The sequence below is a fragment of the Camelus ferus genome, chromosome 35 (genome assembly GCF_009834535.1).
Source record: "Camelus ferus isolate YT-003-E chromosome 35, BCGSAC_Cfer_1.0, whole genome shotgun sequence".
Taxonomy (NCBI): domain Eukaryota; kingdom Metazoa; phylum Chordata; class Mammalia; order Artiodactyla; family Camelidae; genus Camelus; species Camelus ferus.
In genome coordinates, this window is record NC_045730.1 from 7,850,824 (window position 1) to 7,876,848 (window position 26,025).

Below are 26,025 nucleotides of genomic sequence, written 5' to 3' on the forward strand. Positions count from 1 at the left end.
GAACTGAAAACGTTGACGTATTTACCAAGACTCTTTCAGTGGCAAGTAATACATCTCAGCTCAGGACTGAAACGTTCTCATTTATGCTCTCAGAAAGTCTAAGACTGCCTATAAGTGGCTTTCGATGGTTCCCTTCCTAATGCAGTGACTCCTAGAATTTTTTTAAAAGACCCTCTCTCTTCTAGAATGTGCATGTAACATTTAGGGAAGGACTAACTGGCCTGAGGTCCAAGATGAAGGGTTACCCACTTTTGGGACACATACTGAACTGTCCAGGGAAGCACAACTTTCTGATAAAAGGCTCGGGTGAGCAACACAGAGTCAGAGAGAAGACCTGCCCAAAAAACTGAACACTCCCAAGTAATGAGAAGACACTGGTACCTAAGAAGAGGGTAAGAGATACTGAGCAGATAAAACTATCAGATGTTCACTCCAGAAAATTACTATGGAATATAGGAAGAACTTTGGAGAATATTTCTAAGTAAAGCAATAAATGGTGAGGGTGAGACAAGAGTGAGAAAAAGTGCTTGAAGAACAAATACGAGTTGTTGAGTACGTGAAGGATGCCGCCCAAAGTGATGTAAACTTCAGCGTCTGGATCCCCTTCAAGACCTTGGAAAGAGTTAACTCACATTACTGAGTATGGTACAAAGAGATCTTTTTTAGACTCTTCTGTTGAAAAAAAAAGTTTATGATTTGTATCTGAAACTAGTTTGCATCTTTAGCTGTGAAATACCTGATGCAAATTTCAAGGTTCTATCTCTAATTTCTATTTCATTTGTTGTTTATCCATATATCATTTTTAACTATGGAATTCTCTCCAGAGAAACAAGTGAACCGATTATACTATTTTACTAAACAATTCCAGTTGCTGGGTTATAAATCATTAAATATCCGTTTCTGTGTTCTTCCTAGCTGACTAAGTGACTGGAGCATTCCTAAACCATCATTTATAAATGAATTCTCAGTTCTTCACAAACGCACATGACAAATTCCTTTACTCTGAAGTCACTCAATCTTCAACTTGTCTATACCTTTTAGTCACAAATATTTAAATCCAAGGCATCATGTTAAAGAAATTATGATTTAGAAATTCTGCCCAAAGAAATATTCACTAACAAAACTCTGCCTGAGTGATGAATCTGAACAGAGTACCATCCTACAAGTAGAACCCTAACAAGATTCCTTCATCCCACAGATTTTCAAAGAGGGCTTCCTATACTTGGAGCTGGTGATGCAGTGGTGACCAGTCACACATGGCCTATGGCCTCTGGCCTCGGGCAGCTCACAGTCAAGTGCAGGCAGGGCCTGTCACACCACCGACGATAAGCGATATGATGAGTTTGAGCAGAGCGCACTTGGGAGAGGCACTAGTCTCAGACTTGGGGCTCGCAGACAAACATTGGGAAATGATTCAGTAATGCTGAAAATCAAGTTGAAGCTGAGCCCTGAAGGACAAATAGCCAAGAAGAGGAAGACAGGGTCCCCAAGAAGAGGAAATGGCATGTGTGGTTTCAGGGGGACAGAGTGTGGGGAACTTGGGAGAGGAGGAGGGAGGAAGTGATGGATCTGAACCTGGAGAAGTAAACCAGGACCAGGTTTTTGAAGGTTTTGACCTCTAGTGGGAGAGCCTTAGGAAGACAGGAAGGCATTTCAGCAGAGGAGGGGCACAGTCAGATGTGCATTTCAGAAAGATCTATTAGGCTGTGGAATGAAGAATGGCTTCCAGCAGGTTGATGTTGGAGGAAAGGTGACAAGCTATTGAAATGAACTAGGCGAGAAAGGATGGTGCATGCCCGAGCCAGGATAAGGGAACTGGCGATAGGGAAGCACGGTCTGAAGTCAAACATCAGTGCTTAGTTTTAGAAAACTCAGCATCTACTGGTATTGGTCGTGCCTATTTTACAAACCACTCTTCTAAAAACAGCTTGACGAAACCGAGATTGCACAAATCTGGCTTCCCGCGTGAAGCTGTTTTGCAACGTCCAGACAATGAGACTATCATCTGCAGAATGACTTTGAATCATGCTTGTTTTTCTTTAAATATCTGAAATGAACAACAGATGTTAAAAAGATAACAAAGGCTAAATAACAAAGAAATGAAACAGCCTGCCCGGCTTGTCCATTTACTCCCAATTAAAAATATCCAGATCAGAAGGCGTGAGTTCAGAGTGACAGCCAGTCATAAATTGTGTTGAGGTGGAAGGTGAAGTTAGGACTTTCAAATTAAGCAGATGATAAACTTCTAACTTATAAATGCCTATAGTCTAGATACAATCATAAGTCTATTATCTTTAAATGGTAGCAGTTTGTAACGTGTACTCCCGTTCATTGTAAATCAGCCATGTAATTAATATTAATTAGCAAAGAGCAAACATTAAGGAAAATGCTAAATCCAGAGGACTTTACCATTCTCATCAGAGCTAATTCTTAAGAAGCAGCAAATTTAAAGCCTTGCTTGGAACTGCTATGAGCCAGGTTCCTAAGATGACACTGTAAAATGTCATTTACATGTATTATTTGCCTGGTGACCACCTCTCATTTGTGGTAGTTCCTAAGAAGTTAGGAATTCACATTCTTTTCCTTAGCTGAGTTGTTCATTTTAATTAATCTATGGTTCCCCTCGTTATTTCCTAAGAAGTAATTAGATGTATGGTTAGTATCATGATGTGATCAGGAAAACAGGACTAGCCCTCAATCTAAGGACATCAATTCCATTAATACAGGTCACTTGCCAAATACCCACTATTAACAGTTTGTTACAAAAGTACGGTGGCTCGTGTTCTGCCTTTTAGCTGCTGGAGAAAAGAAATTACATCGTCTCCAAGGTGTTTAGATTCTTTACCAAATGACCCTGAGATATAATGTGATTTCAGTCAAAAGTTCAACAGAGTTTTTAGTGAAACCTGAAAAGTTTATTCTAAAATAGATATGGAAAAGCAAAGAGCCTTCTAGAACAGCCAAAACACTTCTGAAGATCAAGACCAGGGCAGACAGCTCTGTCCCACCAGGCATGAAGACTTGTTGTAAGCTAACGTAATTAAGACTATGTGATTCCTACACAGGAATCATTATCAGGGTCCCACTCGCCTTTATGTTTGAAGTTCTTTGTCGTGGAAGATCTACCAGGGTTTGTCCCAGGTTTTATCTTTTATAGCACAACATTGACAAGCCCAGTAACCCATGAATTCTACCTCTAAATAGAAGTCCTCCGTACGAACGTGAAGAGATGTGTCCAAGGATATACACGGCACCCGTGTGCAACACAGCACTCACAAGTGAGGGAACTTAAGAGGTACCAACTGCCAGGTATAAAATAAATGAGTCACAGGGATGAAACGTACAGTGTAGGGAATATAGTCAATAATAATGTGACATCTTGGTATGGTGGCAAAGGTGGTTAAAAGGTACAAACTTCCAGTTATAAGATGAATAAAATACTGGAGATGTAGTGGACAACAAGATAAATATAATCAACACATCTGTACATTACATGAAAGTTCTTAAGACAGTAATTCTTGAGTTCTCATTGCAAGGAAAAAAACTTTTTTTCTGTTTCTTTAATTTTGTATCTGTGTGAGATGGTGGTTGTTCACTAAACTTACTGTGGCCATCGTTTCATTATACTGCACATCTTAAACTTACACAGTGCTGTATGTCAATTATATTTCAAAAAACTGGAAGAAAAATAAAATGCCACAATTCTATTTTAAAAAACCAGTACTGATTTTTCTGTTGATGGAAGGTTAGCTAAACCAATTGTAGAAAGTAACTGGAAGACTGGATAAATCCATTGTGGGATAAACCAACTGTGAGAAAATTAGAACCAACACAACAGCATGTAATACATGTGTACAAAACAGCGAGTGACAAGTTAGCTTCAATCAAAATTGTTTCATGACATATTTATGAATATTTTGCAAGTCATCCCATATTTACAAATGTTACTACAATATTCTGATACAGGAACTGTTTTTACACATACTTCATGTCAAACAAAAAGCATTCATAAAATCCATTTAATAAAAGAAATAAGCATTTAGAGAAGTATGCAAAATTTTTAAATTTAAATTATAAAACCAAATAGATAAAAATATACATTATGCAAGACATACAATATCCTATGATGTTAAGTTAGCAAATGAAAATAAAACATCAAGCAATGTCTTTATAATATAGCAAGAACACTTTCAAACTAAAATGTGAAATGGCATTTTCATTTAACCTTAAAGTCAACTTTATTTTTATAAGGAATTCAGAGTTTTCAAATAGGTGTTAAAATATTTTTTAAACTTTTGTCATGTGACAAAAACTCAGATGACTCTCTCTATTCCCACTCCAAACAAACAAGAACCAAGGAACAAAAGTGCAAATACACAATATGTCTTTAGTTCAATTCTTGTTTCTTGGAATACAGAAAATTATAATAATCAAAATTAAAATTCCAAAAATATATTCAAAATATGGAAACTAGTAATTAGTTACATAAAATTAAAAACAAGTTGATTGTCTACTAAAAGAGCTAACTTACCAGAAAAAAAAATTAATGGTGTATATTATCAGGAAATACATAAATACTAAAAAGTCACAATTAAAATAGCTAATATCAATCAACTACACTTCAATAAAAAATAAGTAGCTAATATAAGATAATATAATTATTAAAGAATTATGCATATGTAGTAACTAGCTAATTTTAAACATAAAACTATGGACTAGCAAAATAACTGACTTTTTCTTTCTAATCAAAAGTTCAGGATAGGATTCATTTAAACAGTGGGAACCCATGTGCATCAAAAATATGAGCTAGTATGCCCCAAATTATTATTATACATTTTTTCATGAATATTTTGCAATGCAAATTACATTGATGTATTTTCTTTATAGATCTTTTTCAATGTATTGAAGGGAAGGTATGACAAAAGGAGATGGGGAGGAGTGAAGCAAAAGAAGTCAGATACAATATCAGACTTGCTCCCAGCTACGCAGGCAGTTAAGGTCAGTGGGCTCTTTTAACCAAATAAACAAAAATACACTAATTGAATAATTAGGTTCATTGGGTCAGCAGAAACCACAGTTTAAGTCTGTATCCTGGAGAGAATTATGCAAGGATTTATGTACTGTATGCATAGTAGACTCAATATTAACTGTACCCTAAATGCACCTAGTGGATTACTTCACATCTTGAAAATCATTATTATTTATGAATTTCACATTCTCAGATAATAAATCCTGCCTATCTTACTCCTCTTTTAGAGTTTAGGGAAATAAATATTTTATTGGATGTTCAGATTACGGTTTCAGAGAGAAGAAGTTGGGAGCTACTGCTACAAACAGATCCACATAAACACGGAAGGATATTACTACTATCTAAAAACCATCATTGCACGTTGAATGTTCCATATTCCAACTGAACCAAAGAAAATATTATCCTAATCTAAATAAACCAGGATGTACTTACCAAGCACCAAGTTTAGAGAGAATGTATCGGCTTTATGTAGATTTCCCCTATCACTGAACACCAAGGCGTATGTGGAAAACTGACTTCTAAATATTCTGATTCTTATGGAGTTTATCCCCAGGGCACATTCTCATTAGTCTCTCTGCAGCCTCACAGTCTCATCAGCTAAGCAACCCGCCTACAGCATGAGACCTTGAGCAGTAAGTATTCTCAGGAAATTTTCCAATTAAAAGAGTGAAAACAATAGGTGGGGGAAAAGGGAGGAACTAAATCGTAAGATTCCAGAAAAGTAAACTGGGAGTCACCCTGCATCCTTGCAATTATGACCCTCTCTTGACAAAAACACAGGCCACTCTCCACTGCGACGCCTGAAGCAGAAGCACTGGGGACAGCTGATTCCAATTTGGAGGGGAAAGGCAAGCTGCTAGCGCTTAGACGTGTTTGAATGGCCTCTGGAGGAAGGGATTAAAAGTCTGTATTTCAAAGAAGGTCACACAGTTTCTGACCCCATGTTCAGATCTACAATCTTTAACAGTCTACCCTAATTCCAAACAGGGTCCTGACAAGACTTCTGATGCTATTTAAATACTCAAATCTATACCATCACTCCATACCTCACCACCTGTTTAATTAAAGAGGGCAAAATACACACAAACCAAAGAACACGTATGAAAACGGGTTCAAAGTCTGACTACAATACTGTGTAGAATATTTTCTATTCTATGCTTTTCTCAGGTATTACTCTGTCAGGTCGGCCAGGCAGTATACAGTGGGACACAATATACAGTGGGTGAAGCGGTCCTAGTAAAAGCGTCACTACGTCTGTCGTTCCGCAGCAACGTCCTCAGTTGAGCAGAATCATTGTCTGGGGGGTGGTGAGGGAAGACATCCTGTGTGAACCTCAGTGAGGAAGAAAGACTCCTCAGAGTGGAATACTGGAAAGCGATAATTAAAGCTTTGAGAATTATGTGCTCAGAATAAAGGCAGAGGACTAGAATTAGTCAGATTAAAAGAAAGCAGAGTAGCGAGGGCATAGCTCAAGTGGTAGAGCGCATGCTTAGCATGCAAGAGGCCCTGGGCTCAATCCCGAGCACCTCCATTAAAAATGAACAAATAAATAAACCTAATTACCTCCATGCCCCCCCTCAAGAAAACCAAAAAAGTAGTGAGAAAAAAAGAAAGCAGAAAAGCAACTTTGTAACAGATAAACTTATGTATTATGATGATTGCTTTTCATTTACTTATTTCTCATCTCTAAAACAAAGATTTTAAGTGAGAAAAGCTGGACAAAGATAAATGAGAAAAGGAAAGATAAGACAAGACCCAGGTAAACCAGGGGACAAAATGCAGGTCAGGTTTATGTACCTGTTAGAGGTGGACTACGACTTGTGCTCTGAGCTTTCAAAGAACCACATTTTTTAAAAAGTAATGTTTCTGGTCACTGGTCATCATGTCCAGAAGATACAAACAAACCAGTTCAGAAGAACAACTGTATCTGTTATTAAGACACGAGATCTCTCTCTCTCTCTCCCCGTTACGTGGGGAGCAGTTAACTCTGTCATGCATTGTACAATCTGCCCAACACCCACCCCTCACCCGTAACAGTCACCACAGCCAAGTTTTAGCAGACTGTGTTTTTAAAGCCACCTTCAGAGTAGGTTAATGGCACGAAGCCTAAGCACAGTTCAGTTCAAAAATAATTTCACAAAGAACTCAATTTGTGTTCATCTCCACTGAAAATAGAGCACCACATATACACACATACATTTTCATATATACACACACACACACACACACACTACATACACACACTGTACTTCAAGATATTAAATTAAGAACATGAGTGAAAAATACAGCCCGAAACCAGAAGTATAGTAGAAGGGTGGAATGAACTTTTTGCAAGTTCTGATTAATAACAGAAGGTTTAAGGTAAATATCATCCACCAGAACCATTCTGACAGACCTCTGCATCCTCCGCGTTCTCTCATTTTAAACTGCTGTTTTGTGAAGCCCGTCCCTATATTCATTTCCATCTTATTGATGGAAAAAGTCATAAATGGAACAGGCAGTGTAGGTCTCCCAAGGTGACACTAAGTCAGTGGTCCAGCTTGAGCTGTAATTCCCGTCGGTTCAGTCAACTTGATGACCACGTATTGCATGCATGGGTGGTAGATGCCACAGGGGGTTCAGAAGTGAATTACAACAGAGCCTGACCTCACAACTATGTGATACGGTCTAAGAGAATATATGCAAAAGATGCTGAAATGAGAAGGGAAAAAAAAAAAAAAAAACCTTCCACAAAATCAAGCAGAGTCAAACAAGCGCCTTAAAAAAGGCCTAGAGCTCTCTGAGGGTTAAGACACCACATCCGTTTGTGAACAGTGTCACTGGAGATGAGCCTGTAGGAAAAAGTAAAGATGGATGAATGGAGATGCAGGAGTGGCATGGAGGTGGTACCACGTAGTACATACCCTGGGAACATCAAGGAGCCTCATTTGGTGAGAGAGTTAAAACACACAGGAGAGAGAGATGGGAGAGCAGGCAGAGGCCAGGCGGTACTGGTGTTGAAGGCCAAGATGAAGAGACTATTTGATGTGGGGGGTAAATGGCTCAAGACTTCAGATCTCATGATCAGAGTTGATCAATTCATTCATCTTATAAATATGCTGTTTCTACCACAGGAGAGACCTTTTAGGCAACGAAAAACTGAGATAAAAATTAATTGAAAAGAATCCACAGTATCTACATCTCTGTGTGAAAGTTTGATCCTTGCAGAGAAGAAACCTGTATAGAGCAAATCAGTGTCTTCTATTCCTAAGTTTTATTCAAGCACATTCTCCTTGGTAAGAACCTGTTTCTAAAGATCAAACATAAGAAATGTACACTATCCGAATTATATAATTCCAAATCTCTCTGCAGACATCCACAAACTTCAGACTTTATCTCTGACATGAATGTTCGAGATCACTTTTATGTCAGTCCAAAGTTACCCAACATCAGGCTTCAACTTCTCTGCACCCTCTAAAGGAAAAAGACTGTCAGCTTTCATATTTTGAAAATTTTAACATGCAGTCAAGAGTCATTGATAAAAAAATAACATCATTTGTCCAATAATCTGACCCATGTCCATTTTATAGAGAATATTCACTTGCATTAACCTTCTGTTATCTTTTGCTCCAAGTTACGTCTGGAAATAATTACAAAATTTATAATAGTGACAGTATATCTCAACAGGGATACTCTCATAGCAAACTCCACAATTTAGTAATATTTCCAACTAAGTCTTTTAACTCCAATGAAAGCAGAAAATAGGAAAATACCCAACTAGAGAAATAACTAAAGTAAATGTAAATGATCTGCTCAAAAATAAACTACTTTTCTCTAGAACACAACAGTCATAGAAAGTTTAAAAAGTGAAAATTCCCTGGGGTCCTAAACTATTTTTGCTCTCTCTATAGTGGTAATGAACTTCTCGTTGCATTCAATCACATTTAAGAGCAGTAATCAGGCCAAAATATAACTACGTATTTTTATGTCTTTTTTCCTGATTTAAATTTTAGAATCTTCAAGGTGTTAATGTATCTTTCTGCTTTAACACTGCTGCTGAACTGTTTTTCAACCAATTTAGGATATAAGGATGAATATATACCAATACAGAGATAAATTGAGACTTATAAAATTTAACATTATTCTAAGCTTATTTTTCTCTAAATATTGGTTGAGATATTCTACTTAGTACAAAGCAAATACTTTTCAGATACACATAGAGTATATTCAAACCACAAATAAATTGATTATATAGTAATGAACTTTCAATCATAGGAGAGATATTTTAAAATTACATTCTTGGGAATGCCCACAATAATCGCCAACAATGATGCAAAAAAAAGAGTATTTGGGTTTTTCCACTGTACTTTATTACACCACAAGAATGTACTCAAAGTATAGATCTTTACAGGTAGGAGGTGCTATATAAAATGTTAAGTGAATAAATATTTAGTTAATTTCAATGAAAGTGAGAAATAAATAAACTCTCATTGCTTTAAACTGCCAGTCATTTACAAATGGTAAGTTGAAATATCAAAAAATATTGCACATAGGAAAAACAAAATACTGAGGATCATGAATCTGAGATTTGGGAAAGAATGGGAAGGAAATTAGCAGTTTCTCTGACCTCTGGTGGCAACAAAGTCAACTGCAGCATTTCTATGTCTGTTATGAAATCAGACTCCCCGCCCCCTCCACCCCTCACCCCTGCAAAAATGTCTGTTACAAAAAATCCTGAATTTTACATGCCTAATTCCAAGGCTGCTAGACTTTTTAAAAGTTTCCCATATTGCACTTCTAGCTAGACTATTTCACAAAGGAAGCTATTTTTTCTTCCATTTCATTGTTATATTTTATGTATTCAGTGTCCAAGATTATTTCATAAAACTAATGCAGACTGATACCCAGGAAAGAAGCTACTTCAGTTTGTAATAAATCTCAAAAAATATGCCAAGAAATTTAGTTTCCACCAGAAATATTGGTTTATAATAGCTGTAGATTTATGTTGAACGATTTATGTATTTTGTATTTCTCAAAGCAAAGGCTTTTAACTATCTGACAAGTTTTAGAATGGAATGAATTTTAATCTCAATTTGTGAACTTAGGATAGTAAACTTATTGTATATATTATTCTTTTCTCAGTTACATTTTAATGAATAAAAAGTTCAGAAAAAATACAGATTTGCTGACCTTTTAATTTTTTTTTTTTACTGTAAATGCATTATTTACTTTCAGTGCGAAAGAAGTTTCCAAATAAACAACTTGGGATGCATTTTGGGACACACAGCTCTCTAACCTCCTTTGGGATGAAGTAAACTATTTTAAGCATTTATTTATTTAATGAATATGCCCATGAAAATTACTGTTGCACTTTTAAAAATAAATATGCTGCTTCCCAGGCGAGTAAAAGTCATATTTTTTCTTTTACCAATCAAATGTATCAGAGAAATTAACAGAAGGTATGATCTATTGATATAAATAATACCTGGTCAAGAACAACTTATGTCCATTTATGCAGAACAATTATATGCCACAAAGACAGATCAACATCCAGGAAATCTGCATTGTTTTCACAGCTTTAAAAGTGGTGTCATCTTGTTTCACCCCCTACCCCCAACACACACAAACATCTCCAATCATAATCGGAGTGCAGGGTCAGACTCTCTGCTTTCTCTGTAAGAATTTACACCAGGGGCAGACACGGTGTTTTGGCTGTCTCAGCTCGGGAAAATTTCACTCAAGGGCTTCTTCAAGCTTCACCTCACCTGAAATCTCCAGGTGCTCTCCCTAACCTTCCATCTGTGACTTTCATGTTTGACATTTGCGGACGCCGGTGTACTTTATCAGGAATCACAATTTCCCCTCCTCAGAATTAAAGCACAACCAAACAAAACCTGACTATCCTAATCAGCAAGCTTTTATTTCCTTTTTCTTTTCCCTGCAACTGCTTTTGCTCATCCACTTCTCAAAGTCTATACATTTCTCACTGAGGGGCAGAAACGGGGAGCAGGCGCCAGGTTCACAGTGGGCAGGGTCCTGGAAGGCAGCTGGACCAGCGGCTCAGCAGCGCCTCGCCCGGAGGAGCCAGCGGGCCTCGGGCTCAGGGCGGCGTCCCCGGCTCCTCACTGGCCCCCGGGGGTGCGGCTCTGGGCTGGACGCGCACCTGGCTGGAGTAGCCGCGGGAGCAGGACGCGCTGCCACTGGGGATGTGCGGAGGCCCGGGCTTTGCGCGGGGGCAATGTCAGGCCACTCGGAGGAACCCCTGGCACGTTCAGGCCTGTCTGGGAAGCCAGCCGGCGGAGGACAATGGGACCAGGGGTTGGTCTCCAGAGGCGCGCCCTCCTCACCTCAGCCATCTCCTACCCTCCTCCGCGCCCCACCGCACCTACACCGCCCCCCTTCCAGCCCCCGCTGAGCCCCAGACAGCAGGAGGGAGCCGAGGTGGGGATCGCCTGGGGGAGGAAGGTGAGGCCACAGGGAATTTTTTCCAGCAGAGGGGAACCCTGCAATCCCCAGCTGCCACCACGTCCCCGACCCACTGCCCCCATCCCGCACTTGCTTGGTTTATCGCGGCAGCAGGGTAGGAGGAGGAGGAGGAGCCGGAGAGGACACAGCCCAGGAAACCAGTTCCTGGGCGAGGTATCCACAGAAGGTTGCTCTTAGGCCAGAGCCCTCTCGGGGAGCGTTGAGTGAGACAGTACACCCCCTGCCGCTCAGGTGAAGCAAGCCAGAAATCTTTAAGAAAACCCCCAGTCCTTAACCACCATACTCATCCAGCCAACCTTCTTCTCCCATTTGAGATGCCCAAGTTTACTAGAAAAGCAACTGCAATAACTTTGCCAAGGGCAGATAGATGGGGTGGCTTGAGAAAGGAGTGCCAGAAAGGTCTTCAGCTGGGCACAAAAGCAACAAGCGAAAAGTGTATCTTACCATTGACTTGGCTTCCTGGCTTCCCTTCAGCGAAATGAAACCGGTCCATTAAAAAGTGGCAAAGTAACACAACTCCTGCAGCAGCCAGGTCGGCCCTTGGGAACCTCGCCATGCCGCCGCCGCGACCTCCCTCCTCCTCCCCGCCAGTCCTTCCCTGGCGCCCTGTGCTCCGGGGCTCCCGCTGAGAATGGGGACACCGGGGCCGAACGCCGAGGACCGGTGTCGGCCGGACGCAAGAGGCCTTAGTAAATTTCGCTGGGATTTCACACCGGGGAGCCGGGAAGAGGAAGAAGGGAGTGCCAGGGGGAGTGCAGTCCTCTCCGGACCTCCAGGTCTCTCTTCACAACTTGCCACAACACTCGCAGCCCTCACCCCAGACACAGAACAACAACTGCGGAGACGAAAGGCCACTTGCAGCCGGGGCTGGCAAACTCTCCGTTCCGCACAGGCAGCGCCACCCGGGTACCCGCAGACTGTGACTTCCGAGCTCCCCCGATGCGCTCCACTGGGTACAAAACAGACCTAATTCCACAGCTAGCGCCGGTGCCTCCTCCAAATCCAAGAGGGCTGTTGGCTCGGAAGGAACTTTACACAGTCTTGGGATGGCCCCAGCGGGATGTTTAGGTTTGTGGGAAGAGGGTTACTGTGGGCAAGCGAAACCCCTCCGACAAGTTTTTCTTCTTTTCTTCGCCCGACGCAGGGCGCGCGTCCTTGCTTGCAGCCGGAGGGATGGGCAGCCCCCAAGAACTGAGCCCCGGGAATGCTCGGGCTGCAGCAGTCTGAGGTCCAAAGGCAGGAAAAGTGTATTTTTTAAAAAGAGAGAGAAAGAAGAAAGAAATGGGAAGGAAAAAGTCAGGCTGCAACCTATTGGGAGAAGGTTCCTCCTGGCTAAGGAGGAGGTGGCCCCAAGCCCCGCCGAGCCCCGGAGTTTGGTGGCAGAGGAGGCGCCGCCGCCGCCGCGCTCCCCCGCGCTCCTGCTCCACACTTTGGGGAGGGAAAGCAGCTCGCAATTTGCCAGATCTGCCGCTGCACCCTCCTGTCTCCACCCTCCTCCCTCCCCCTCGCTCCTCCAGGCGTCTCCCACCTTCCTCCCCGAAACCGGCAGCTAGCACCGACCTGTCCAATGGCTGCACGTTCCTCGGGGCTGGCAGAGGAGTCGCCGAGAGATTAAACCGGGGGAGCAAAGCAAGAGGGAGTGAGAGGGCAACTCCAGCCCGGCGTGCCCCCGGCACCCGGCGGCCTGGAGCACCGGGAGAGGAGGCGAGAAAGGCGAGCGAGAAGGGGAGCGCCAGATGGCATCTCTGCGCTGCCCGGGCGCCATCCCTGCACCCGGCTGGCACCCCCTGAAGCCGGGCCAGCGGCGCCCGCACCCACCTGGGCCCCCGGCCGCCTTCGCGCGCCTGTGCGAGGACTCGCGGCCCAGTCCCGGACCCAGCGGGCGCGCGCCGCCAGTGGGGGCTTTCTGGACGCCGAAGGGTTAATTACAGTTCGCCATTCCCGGGAGGGCGTGTGCGGCGGTGGTTAGGGTGTGAAGAAAGCAAAGCAGAGCCAGTTCGGTTACTGACCCCACTAAGCCCCTTCGGAACCCAAACCCTCCAGGAGGGTGGAGGAAGGTACCGCGCGGGAGCTCGGTTCAGCCGCAGTTGCTTTGTAAAGTGTCAGGGGGAGCGAAAGCGAGAGTTTAAAGAAACAGGAGGCCCACTGGTTTTCCAATGGGGGCTTTAACGGGCTTTTCCCTAGCCGGTTTGTTTTTGTTTTTTCAGCTCGCGGAAGTGCTTCAGCTTAACCCTTTCCAGCCCTCTCAATAGTTTACACCTTATTTTACACAGTTAACCTCATTTTAAAGGGCTAAACACAAAGAAAGGAAGGAAAGCATATTGGCTGAAAGTACAAATTCTAGAACCAGACTGGGCTGAAATTCCACCCCCTACTAAATAGCTATATGACTGAGCAATTTCCTTAAATGCCTGAATTCCCCATCAAGTGGGTAGAACTGGTTATGCCCTTATAAGGTTGCTGTATTAGATTAAATGAGTTACTAGTGTATAATTAAAGAATTGAGACCAGATCCTGGCACAAGTAAATGGCTTTATGTTTCTTAATAAATTAGGAGAAGAGAGGGAAGGAAGAGGAGAAAGGATGTCATACATCAAATGGAGAATTTGCTTCAGTGCTCTAAGTGCAAAAGATCCTGTTAGTCTATTCTGGTCCACTCTTTTCCATGCTCCAAAAATTTTATGGATGCCCTGAATAACCACCTTAATTTTGTCTCAATATCCACTGGAAGTGGACCCAAATAATCAAACTACTTTGCTAATTTGATTCCAAAAGAATGCCTCTCTCATAATACTTAGCTGGTGAGGAGAAAAGAAACGGGAAGAGTAACATATTTTTCTCAATCCAATATTCAATTTGCTATTTATTTTGGAATATATATAATATATTACATTTTTTTATGTATACATATGTCATGCGCACACAGTTTTTATGTTGTTTGCTCTTTCCTGAGCTTTCTCCCAACCAGTTGATGTCTTCTTCCTCAACTTAGAAAACCTGGATTTTTACTTCTGTTCAACTAAGAGTTTTTAAGTTCTATGTAACAGTACATCCGAAGTTGAGCGAGTACCTGGAATACTTACCTGTTTAATATTAAGTTGGAAAGCAGAGTCTGCCTATCATCCTTGAGAGGTTAGCTAAAAGTAAGCCAGTGAGTGGGGGAAAAAATGAAACAAAACAGCAATTCAGTTCTTATAACTACAGTAAATAAAAACAAACCTCATTCCTTACAGCCCTTGTCTCAAGTCAGATGGAAGATGCAACTTTTTCCACAGACACTTCTTAAAATGTCTCTCTATGCAACTGAAGTAGGCTATTCTGTGGTGAAATATATATGGCACACTCAGATCATTTAGGCCCCAAAGTCCACTACTTCTAATTAGCCAGGATTATATGAGTAATGAGCTTTCCATTTCACTCTGAACATACCATCCTACATGCACTTTAGTTATTTGTTACTTGCTATAATATAGAGGAAAAGTAATCTTTTACAAATAATTATTGGTTGGCATTTAAGGCAATGTACCAAAGCCCAAGTTTATTACAATGCTGCTCTTTCTTACTTAGTTCTAGGCACTAAATCATCATGCATGATTGGAATCACAAAGGAGCAGCACGTGAGTTCTTTGTGCATGACAAAGATCTGGACTTCACTGAACACCCTCCTTTAAGATCTTAAGACTATATCAGGATCATTCTTACCAACAGGTAAGTTTGGGCAGACATTAGCACCTGAGCTAGTGTCTGTGCAGCTTTCAAACCTGTTTGCAACCCTTTATTTATGCCAACTTTCAGAGCCACTGTTACACAATCCGAATGCAATACTATCTGCATAAAGGTAATTACAATTACCCAACTCATCCCACTTCCAATTCCATCACTGCTGTGTTTCCAAGGACCTGTCCTGCAATGAAAGTTGGCTAACAGGATACTCAGGAAAACATTATGCTCACTTGGAAGAAACTGAGATGTAATATAGGCTGGGGGGTACTTAGTATTTATTGTAATCTTTTTTTTATTATTATTTCAGGAAGCGGTTTTTATCCATTTTAATAGGATTTGTTAAAACTTTCTACAATTGCTGTCAGATAAAGGGAAATTGCCCCTAGTGGGTTGCTTTAATGCAGTCCTAAACTAATATCATGACCTTTTTCTCTAGGTCTATGGCATTTCCTCTCCCTCCTCATTTGATAGGGCTAATTTTTTGACCTCTGGTACGCAATTACGAGACTCATTTGCTCATCTTGGCTGACTTCTGCTCTCAGAGTCAACCGAGATTTCATTATACTGTTGATGGATACTTTAGCTTTCTGCTCTTTTATAATCTTGAGTAAAAATTTTATAAATAGAGTGTCTTGAATGAAATAAGTATTTTTTAAAAACCCACCTAACAGTTAACATCACTTGTTTTTCAAATAGGAACATTTAGCATGCAAGATACTTAATGCCTTTTAGCCTCATATCAATACTACATTTTCTGTTTAGATGAAGTTAACATAGAATTATATTTGGCTCATTCATAATGAAATAATACATTGCATTAAAATGGCATACATGTTTATACTATCTTCTCTCTGAATCTTAATAAGCTAAAGTGTTTTTTGACCAGTAAATAGCAAAGTACAAAAAATGTGCAACTCAAAATATATAGTAGAAAACAAATTATTAAAATGGAATTGTACACTCCCGTATGATCTGGTCACTCAGCTTGGCTGTTCTCTTGCTCTTCGTACATCCCCGTCCAACCAGTCCCTGCTGCACCTACACCCTACTCTCACGAACATGCTTGCTCCCGCCCCAGCTAGTGATTGTTCTAATTCTTAGAGTAGAGCTATTAGATCCTAATAGCTCCACCTGCTAGTTTATTAGAGGGAAGCCTCTGCCCTCATGATGGTAGTTAACCTGAGGGGCTATAAGGGACATATCCCAGCTCCTGGTTTCCCTGGTAACTGGTGAGCCAACCTGACAGCATTTCCTCCTATAAATAGTAGCCGCCTCCTCCGCCAGTAGTGAACATGGCTGCTGTGTCCTGTCTGCGGTACGAGGTGGGCTGTCACACCAGGACCCTTTGTTTCTGACGTGTGAGATCCCCTATCCAATATCATCAACTGGACTACATAAATTACTCTCTCAACGTGTGGACCAGGAGGCTAAGTCAAGCCCCGTGTGCTATCACTGAACATCCCAGAAGCAATCATCCCACTGGCTGTGCCATGTTAACCCAGAGGCAACTAGTCAACACCATCAGAGTTCCTCTACCCCCAGAGAAACATACTACACAATGGCCCTGGGACTGGCACATGAGTCCTCCGTAGTCTGGCTTTGCCACCCTGTGGGGAACAGGATTAGAAAGGGACTTACAGACTTCGCCTCTCTCCTACCCGGCCCCACCTAAGACTACTAAGGTAATTAATCCAGGCCCCTACTAGAGAAAGGCAGCATGCTATTAACCTGTGGTCTGCCCTGCCGCCTCGCCAGTATGCGACACCAGCTGTGGGGAATGAGGGTGGACAGGGGCATGGTGCCGCAGGCCAGGACAAAAACAACCGCAGGGAGGGGTGGTGTGATCTCAGAAAGCCATTACTGCCTTTGCATGTTTTGCTTAATGGTCGTGATCTTCCCCATATTGTGCCTGTTCAGTACCTTACATTTCACTGTTCATCTGCACGGAGAGAATCTCTTAGTGGCCTGAGCAACAACAGTGGCATCACCGGGTCCACAGCGAGCTGCCATTGTCATCCTCCTGTGGGTTTCCATGAAAAATTGACCCCGTAAGTCCCTGGCTCCGAAGCTTGCCCGCCTCTTGGGCTCTGTATCGCATTTGTGGTGTCAAGTTGCAGTACACCTCTACACACCTGACCCCAGGGGTGCCTCAGGAGAGGGGCGGACCGAGACTGTAAGGGTCGTACTGGGTAAGCAGGGGTGGAGTGTCTGGTCAGGCCACTCAGCGTGCCTGTTCTCTTGCTTTCTGTGCATCCCCTGCTTGACCAGTCCCTGCTTTACCTAAACCCTACTCATGTGAACATGCCTATTGCCTGCTCCAGCTATGAGTAGTTTTAATCCTTAGGCCAGAATGGCTCCACCTGAAGTATATTCAAGTGATGCCCTCGTGATGCTTATTAACCTAAGGGGCTATAACAGATGTGGCCCCCGCTGCTGATTTCCCTGGTAACTGATGAACAAGTCTGATGTCATTTCCCCCTGTAAATGGTAGCCCCGGCCTCCCCTGAGTAGTGAAGATGGCTGCTGGGTCCTGTCTGTTGTACGCCGTGGGCCATCACCCCCGGACCCTTCGTTTCAGACGTGAGAGATCCCCTATCCAGTATCATTAATGTCTCTGTTGCGGTCTCCAGGCTTTTTCTTCAGTCTCGGGACTGAGCAGCTACAAGGCTCACAGACCTGCAAGGTGCAGCCCAGCAACTCCTAAAAAGGACAAGGGCATTATCTGACATTTCTCATCACGTAGCAACAATGTATACTAGAAACACAGACCTTATTCCTCAATTATACTCAGAGATAAATTCAATGCCTGCATTTTGCTAAAAAGGAAAATGGGCAAGTGCTCAGCAAGCACTTAGTGAATTAATAAACAAAATAAATGTTAAGGAGTATGCTGCAAAATGCCTAATATGGAGCAGGCAGAAAAGTTCTGAAAATGCTGATTGTTGTGGACATTGTTGTCAGCCCAGGTTTTTCTGAAATGATAAAAATGTCTGAACCCTAGGAAATGTGTTTCCTAAGTGTCAGACCCAGCCGAAGTGCTTTTGCAGAGCCCCTGGTGGAGGCTGTCCCTCCCAGCACAGATCACGGGCTCATATTAAGTGCTGGAGTGCTCGGCTCCATGGGACCACAGGACTGATACTCAGCCCTGAGGGCTTCTTCTGCGCTCCCTTTTCTCTCCTTGCATTCGTCTTGTTTTTCTTTCCTGTAAATTTCCTCTTTTTCATCTTCACTCTATGAATTTTTTATTGACATACATAGCTTAAGGCGCGCTTGCTTAAAGTGTACAATTCAGTGGATTTTAGTATACCCGAAGGTTTTGAAACCAAAACTACCTTCTAATTTCAGAACTATTTTCATCACCCCAAAAAACTTCATACCCATTAGCAGTCGCTACCCCACCCCCCAGCCTCTGGCAACCACTTATCTACTTTCTGTCTCTATGGATTTGCCTATCCTGGACACCTCATATGAACAGAATCATACAATATATAACTTTCTGGGTCTGACTTTTTTCATTTCCCATAATATTTTCAAGGTTCATCTATGCTATAGCATATATCACTACTGTATTCCTTTTTCTTGCCAAATAATATTCCATTGAATGGATATACTACATTTTATATATTTAGCAGCTGATGGACATTTGAGTTGTTCCCACTTTGGAACCATTACGGATAATGATGCTATGAATGGCAAGTACAATCTGTACAATATATGTGGATATATGGACACTATGGTGACTATTTAACTTTGTGAGGAAATGACAAACTGTTTTCCACAGTGGCTACACCTTTTTACATTTTCAACAATGTATAAAGGTCCCGATTTCTTATCTTTACGGACACTCTGTTATCCCCCCCCCCCTTTTTTTTTTAATTACAGCCATCCTGGTTGGTATGATGTGGTATCACATTGTGGTTTTGATTTACATTGCCCTTCTGATTATTGATACTGAACATCTTTTCATGTGCTTACTGGGCATTTGTCTGTCTTCTTTGGATAACTGTCTATCTAAACCCTTTGCCCCCTTTTAATTGCACTGTTTTGTTTTGTTTTGTTTTTTGCTGAAATATAAGTGTTCTTCATTTATTCTGGACACTAAGCTCTTGACAGATAAATTAATTACAGACATTTTCTCCCATTCTTTGTACTGTCTTTTCACTTTCTTGACAGCATCCTTTTATGTGCAATTTTTTAAAATTCTGATTAAACCCAATTTATATATTTATTTCATTGTTTCTGCTTTAGATACCATACACTGGAAACACCTTCCTAATTTCAAGGTCATAAAGACTTACATACACCCTGTTTTCTTCTAAGAGATTTATAGTTACAGCTCTTACATTTTTAGGTTTCTAATTCATTTTGTCTGTTTAAATACTTGTATTCAGTGTGAGGAAGGGGACCAAAGTTATTCTTTTGTATGTGGATATGCAACTGTCTCAGCCATTGTTGACAAAATTGTTTTTCATGGAATGAACTTGGCATCATTGTTGAAAATCAATTGGCCATAGATGTATGGGTTATATTTGGACTCTTGGTTCTATCCCACTGATCTATATGTGTATCGTAGTGCTAGTACCAAGCTATTTTGGTTACTGTGCAAAAATAGTAGTTGGAATTTTGATAGAGATTAAATTTACTCTGTAGATTAATTTAGACTTTGCCATCTTGACAGTAAGAAATTTTGCAATCCATTTATATGGAATGTCTTTCCATTTATCTAAGTCTTTAATTTCTTTCAAAAACTGTTTTGTAGTTTGCAGTGTATTAGCTTTGTATTTTTTGTTATATTTATTCCTAAGTGTTCTTTTTGATGCTATTATGAATGGAATTAATTTCATTTCTGAATTGTTCATGGCTAGCGTATTAGGTTTGCTATGGCTACCAAAACAATACCACACACTTGGGTGACTTAAACAACATACAGTTTCTCAGTTTGGGAGGCAAAGTCCAAGATCAAAGTGTCAGCAGGTGTGGTTTATTCTGAGGCCTCTCTCGTTGGTTTGCAGATAGCTCCCTTCTCTACGTGTCCTCACATAACCGTGGCTCTAAGTGCATCCCTGAAGTCTATGTCCAAATTTCCTCTTGTAAGGACACCAGTCAGATTGGATTAGGACCCACACTAACAGCTTCATTTTAATAGAACATTCTCTTTGAAGAACTTATCTCCATATACAGTCATATTCTGAAGTACTATGTATTAGGACTTCAGCATATGAATTTAGGGGAAGTGGGAGGTCCAGTTCAGCCAGTAACAACTAGTATAGAGAAATACAAATGACTGCTTATTGGTCATGTATCCGGCAACCTTGCTGAACTCACTTATTAGTTCTAATAGTTTCTTAATATGTGTGGATTGTGTGGTTTTCTATATGTCAGATGTCATCTGCAAATATAGTTCAACATCTTTTTTTCCAATAGGACTGCCTTTTTTTGCCTGATTACTCGGGCTAGAACCTCCAGTACAATATTGAGTAAACTGCTGAGAGTGGATGTCTTGTCTTGTTCTTGATCTCAGAGGGAAAGCTTTAGTTCTCTCATCATTAAGTGTGTTAGCCGTGGGTTTACCACTGATGCCCTTTATCAGGTTGAACATCTCCTCCTGCTTTGAGTGTCTTTTTATCATGACTTGGATTTTGTCAAATTCCTTTTCTACATCTACCAATATGGTTATGCATGTGTTCCTTTTATTCTATTGGTATAGTGTTATATTGATAACATGATATAAATTCCACTTGGTAATGGGATATAGTCCTTTTACTAAGCCTCTGGATTCAATTTTCTAGTATTTTTTGAGGAGTATAGAAGCCATATTGCTAAGAGATACTGGTCTGTATTTCTTGTGATGCTTTTGTCTAATTTTGATATCAAGATAAAACTAGCTTCAAAAGTTAGGACGTATTCCCTCTTCTATTTTTTTGGAATAGTTGGAAGAATTGATATTCTTTAAAAACTTGGTCAAATTGCCAATGAAGCCACTTGGATCTCGGTTATCCTTTGTGGAATGTCATTTTGATTACTAATCAGTTTTTTTGTGGAAAGTTGTTTTGATTACTAATAACTTTTTATTTTTTATTAGACTTTTCAGATTTTTATTTTTGAGTCTATTTTGGTATTTTGTATCTTTCTCAAAATGTGTCCATTTGTTACCTAATTTGTTGACATAGAATTATTTGTAATGTCCCCCTAAACTTGTTTATTTTTGAAAGTTTGGTAGTAATGACTACTTCTTTCATTTTTGATACTAGTTAACTAGAGTCTTCTATTTTATTCTTGGTCAATTGAGCTAAAGGTCTGTCAATTTTGATCATTCAAAAAATCAACTTTTTTGTTTTTGTCTGTTTTTAAATTCTCTGTTGCATTTCCCTCTAATCCTTATAATTTACTTCATTCTGGTTCTGCTTGACTAGGATTTAGCTTGCTTTCTCCTAGTTTTTTTTTTTTAAGGTGGGAACTTAAGTTACTGACTTTAGACATTTCTTTTTTGCAGCTCTGCTGAGATACAGTTGACACATAACGCTGTAAGTTTAAGGTGCACAATGTGATTTGAATCAAGTATATACTAAGAAATGTTTACCACAGTAAGATTGGTTAATCCATTCTTCACCTCAATTATCACTTTGCTGTTACTGTGGGAATATGTTGTTAAGGTGGGAATATTTAAGATCTACGCTATTAGCAACTTTCAATATACAATACAGTATTGTTAGCTAGAGTCACTATGCTGTACATGACATCCCCAGAATTTATTCTTTTTACAACTTGAAATTTGTACTCAGTGACCTACATCTCCTATCCCCACCCCTCAGACCTGGACAACAACTGATCTATTCTCAGTTTCTATGAATTCAACTTTTTAGTTTCCACATAAATGGGCTCATTCAGTATTTCTTTCTGATTTATTTCACTTAGCATAATACCTTCAAGCTTCATTTATGCTGTTGAAAAACTGCAGGATTCACATTTTTATAGTGGAATAGCATTCCATTATATGACACATATTTTCTAATCAATAATCAATTCTCCCATTGATGGATATTTAGATTGTTTCCATGTCTTAGCTATTGTGAATATTTCTGCAATGAACATGGGGGTGCAGATAACTCTTGGAGACAGTGATTTTATTTCCTTTCGATAAGTATCCAGAAGTGGAATTGCTAGATCATGGGACAGCTCTGTTTAACTTTTTGAGGAATCTCTGTACAGTTTCCATAGTGGCTGAACCAATTTACTTTCCCACCAACAGTGCACAAGTGTTCCCTTTATTCCACGTCCTCACCATCATTTATCACTAGCCTTTTTGATAAGTCATTCTAACAGGTTGGAGGTGATATCTTGCGGTTCCATTCCTCCTCTGATGATTAGTGATGTTAAGCACTTTTTCATGTACCTGTTGACCATTTTTATGTCTTTAAAAAAATGTCTTTTCAAGTCCTTTGGCCATTTAAAAATTGAATTATTTGGTTCTTTGCTAATAAGCTCTTTAAGTCCCTTTATATCCTTTGGATATTAATCCCTTATCAGATACATGGCTTGCAGATACTATCTCCATTCCATAGGTTGCCCTTTCAGTTTTTTGACCATTATCTTTGCTGTGCAGATGCCTTTTAGTCTGTAGTCTAACTTTTCTATCATTGCTTTTGTGGCTTGTGCTTTTGGTGTCAAATCCAAAAAAAATCATTGCCAATATCAAAGTCAAGAAGCTTTCCCTTGTATTACCTAGGAATCTTATGGTTTCAGGTGTTACATGTAAGTCCTTAATTCATTTTAAGTTAATTTGCATGAGCAGTATAAGACAGTTGTCCAATTTCAACATTTTGAATGTGAATATCAGTTTACCCAGCTTTTTTTTGAAGAGACGATCCTTTCCCCATTGAGCACTCCAGGATCTCTTTTCAAATATTAGTTGACTGTGTATGATAAGCTTTATTTCTGGGCTCTTGATGCCATCCCATTGGTCTATGTGTTGTTATACCAGTAGTACACATTTTGATTATTATAGCTTTGTAATATAGTTTGAAATCATTAAGTGTGATGCTTCCTGCTTAAGAAGAAATTGCTTTGATTATCTGAAGTCTTTTGTGGTTTCATATGAATTTTAGGATTTTAAAACAATCTAAGTGGTTGTCTTAAGGTCATTTAGATAATCATATGGTTTTGCTTCCATTCTATTCATCTAGTGTATTGCATTGATTGCTTTGCATATGGTAAGCATCCTTGCATTCCAGGGATAAGCCTCACTTGATCATGGTGTGTGATCGTTGAAATCTGTTGAATTCTATTTGCTAATATTTTATTGAGTATATTTTGCAACCATATTCATCTGGGCTATTGGTCTGTGGTTTTCTTTTTTGTAGTATCCTTATCTGGCTTTGTATCAGAGTAATGCTGCCCTCTTCAAATGGTTTGGGAGTATTTTTTCCTATTCTTTTTTTTTGGGGGGGGGGAGTTTGAGAATTTCTAATTAATTATTTTAGTGTTTAGTAGAAATCACCTGTGAAACCATCTGGTTATGGGCTTTTTTGTTGTGAGGTTTTTGATTAAGGATTCAATCTCTTGTTGGTCTGTTTAGATTTTGTTCATGATTCAGGCTTGGTAAGCTATAAGTTTCTAGTAATTTATCCATTTCTTCTAGACTGTCAAAGGTACTGGTGTACAGTTACTCATAGTTGTCTCTTATCACTTGATTGCTGTGGTATCAACTGCAATGTCTTCTTTGACTTACAAATTTTTAAGCCCTCTTTTTCTTGATAAATCTAGCTAAAGGTTTGTCAATTTAGTTTATTTTTGCAAAAAAGTGTTAGTTTCATTGATCTTTTCCATTTTCTATTTATATTTGCTCTGATCTTTGTTACTTCTACTAACTAGACTTAGTTTTTCTTCCTTTTCTAGTTCCTTCTTTTCTAGTTCTTTAAAGTATAAAGATGGGTTGTTTAAGGTCTTGTTAATAGAGGCACTTATCACTATAAGCTTCCTTCATAGAACTGCTTTTCCTGCATCCCATGAATTTTGGTGTATTGTTTCAGTTTTCATTTGTTTCAAGATAAATTTTGATTTCTTTTGATTTCTTCTTTGATCTATTGGTTGGTCAGGAGTATGCTATTTCCACATTTTGTTAATTTTCCAGTTGTCCTTCTATTGTTGATTGATACCAATGTGGTCAGAAAAGGATTTCAACATTTTAAAATTTGCTGAGGATTGTTTGGTGAACCCCTCTAGTAAATTTTTCAGTTATTACACTTTCCAACTCTGGAATTTTTATTTGGTTCCTTTTTATAATTTGTATTTCCTTATCAACACTTTTGTGAGATACTGTTTTCATCATTTTTAAACTCTGTTGGGCATAGTTTCCTTTAGCTCTTTGAACATTATTTAAAACAGCTGACTTAAAACAGCTGACTTAAAGTTTTCATTTAGTAAAATATCTGATCTTCCTCAGCTTATTTCTGTTGATTGCTTTTCCCCATGCATTGGCTATTCTTTCTTACTACCTTACATGTCATATATATGTATATGGACATAATATATATATATGTGTGTGTGTGTGTATACATATATTGCAAACTGAACATTTTAAATAATGTGACAACCTTGTAACTCAGATTATATCCCCTCCTCAGGGTTTGTTGTTGCTATTATCTGCTATAGCCATTGCTCTTGAGTGGTTTTTCTTGAACAGTGGGTGAAATCTGTATTCTTTGTCATGTGTGGACACTTAAGTCTCTACCTGGTAAGCCTAGCAGTTGTTAATAATCAGATTTCCTTAAAGGGTCCAAAACTTTTCTGTCTTTGCTGAGGGGCTTGTATGTCTGCTGTATACCTTCACTGTTAAGCTTGATAGTTTTGACGCCCATCTTAAGTCTCCACTCGCTGCTTGTGCACGGCGTTATGGTCAGCCATACATGAGCCATTATAGTCTCCTATGGTCTTTCAGCAGGCACATAGCTCTACACATGTATGTGGCCTTCTAGAGTCCCTGCAATATGTCTGAGTCTTTCAAAGCCACTAGGCTTCTCATTCTCCAGGTTTTCTTTTTTTAAGATTTTTGGTTACTCTTTTGTTTTCCCTAATATTATCAATCTCCCCAGGCAGCTGCAAAGAAAAAGCACTTGACTCAAAATGTTTGCAACAAATACGCCCCCTCACCTGCCTTCCACCCCACTATAAGGAAGGCTTTTAGTACTTGATGTGTTCCAAGTCAGCCTTGAAAGTGGGTCTATTTAGACAGGAAAAATAATGACCATATTTTGGAAATAGGCTCTGAAAGAGATTCAGCTCTATTTGCTCACTTCAGTGGCTACCATGCCGCACTAGGAATCCAGAATGTTGAAATTAAAAGCTACTAGTGATTTGGAGAGCAAGGGCTAGAACTAGAGCATTATAAAATGCCAAATAGCTCACTGTTCTTGAGATTCAACCATTTTTCTTACATAACACTCCTTGGGTGGTTGCAAGCTTTTGGTTAATTTCCAGGATTCTGAAAATATTCTTATAATTCTGCCAGTTGCCTTTATTTTATAATTTGTGCCAGTTGCTTTTATGGAAGAACAAATTTTTGGAGGCCCTTCCTCTATTTTTGCTGACATCCACCCCTGCATTTTTTTTAAACCGTATGAAAACTTTGAAGACTAAGGAGGGTAATAAATAAATTAATCTGAAAGAATTAAAGTATCACAGGCAGAAAAATATGTAAAGTTTAAAATATCAAATTTAATGTTTAGGTTAACTTATTTGAAAATATGGGAGAAGAGAATAGGATGACATTTGTATAATTTGATATAAAGAAGTTGAGACTGACAAAATAC

General features: G+C 39.9%; 1 protein-coding gene and 1 long non-coding RNA gene across 7 annotated transcripts in view; one reads left to right on the forward strand and one right to left on the reverse strand.

Moving 5' to 3' along the window:
* The window catches only part of PLXDC2 (plexin domain containing 2), a 324,630-nt gene extending 311,685 nt beyond the window's left edge, over positions 1-12,945 (reverse strand). The window contains exon 1 of the mRNA XM_032473563.1: positions 11,939-12,945. Coding sequence (XP_032329454.1) covers positions 11,939-12,050 — 112 coding nt within the window. The 5' untranslated portion in view covers positions 12,051-12,945. The remainder of the gene's footprint in view (positions 1-11,938) is intronic.
* A 98-nt stretch (positions 12,946-13,043) lies between these two features.
* LOC116661449 overlaps positions 13,044-26,025 on the forward strand; it is a 33,786-nt gene continuing 20,804 nt past the window's right edge. For 4 of the 6 annotated variants that reach the window (XR_004317303.1, XR_004317302.1, XR_004317306.1 and 1 more), the window contains exons 1-2: positions 13,044-13,551; positions 15,062-15,202. This is a non-coding gene — a long non-coding RNA (uncharacterized LOC116661449). Of the gene's footprint in view, positions 13,552-15,061; positions 15,203-17,134; positions 17,266-21,710; positions 21,742-26,025 lie in introns of all 6 variants that reach the window. The other 2 variants (XR_004317305.1, XR_004317304.1) reach the window with 2 other exon arrangements.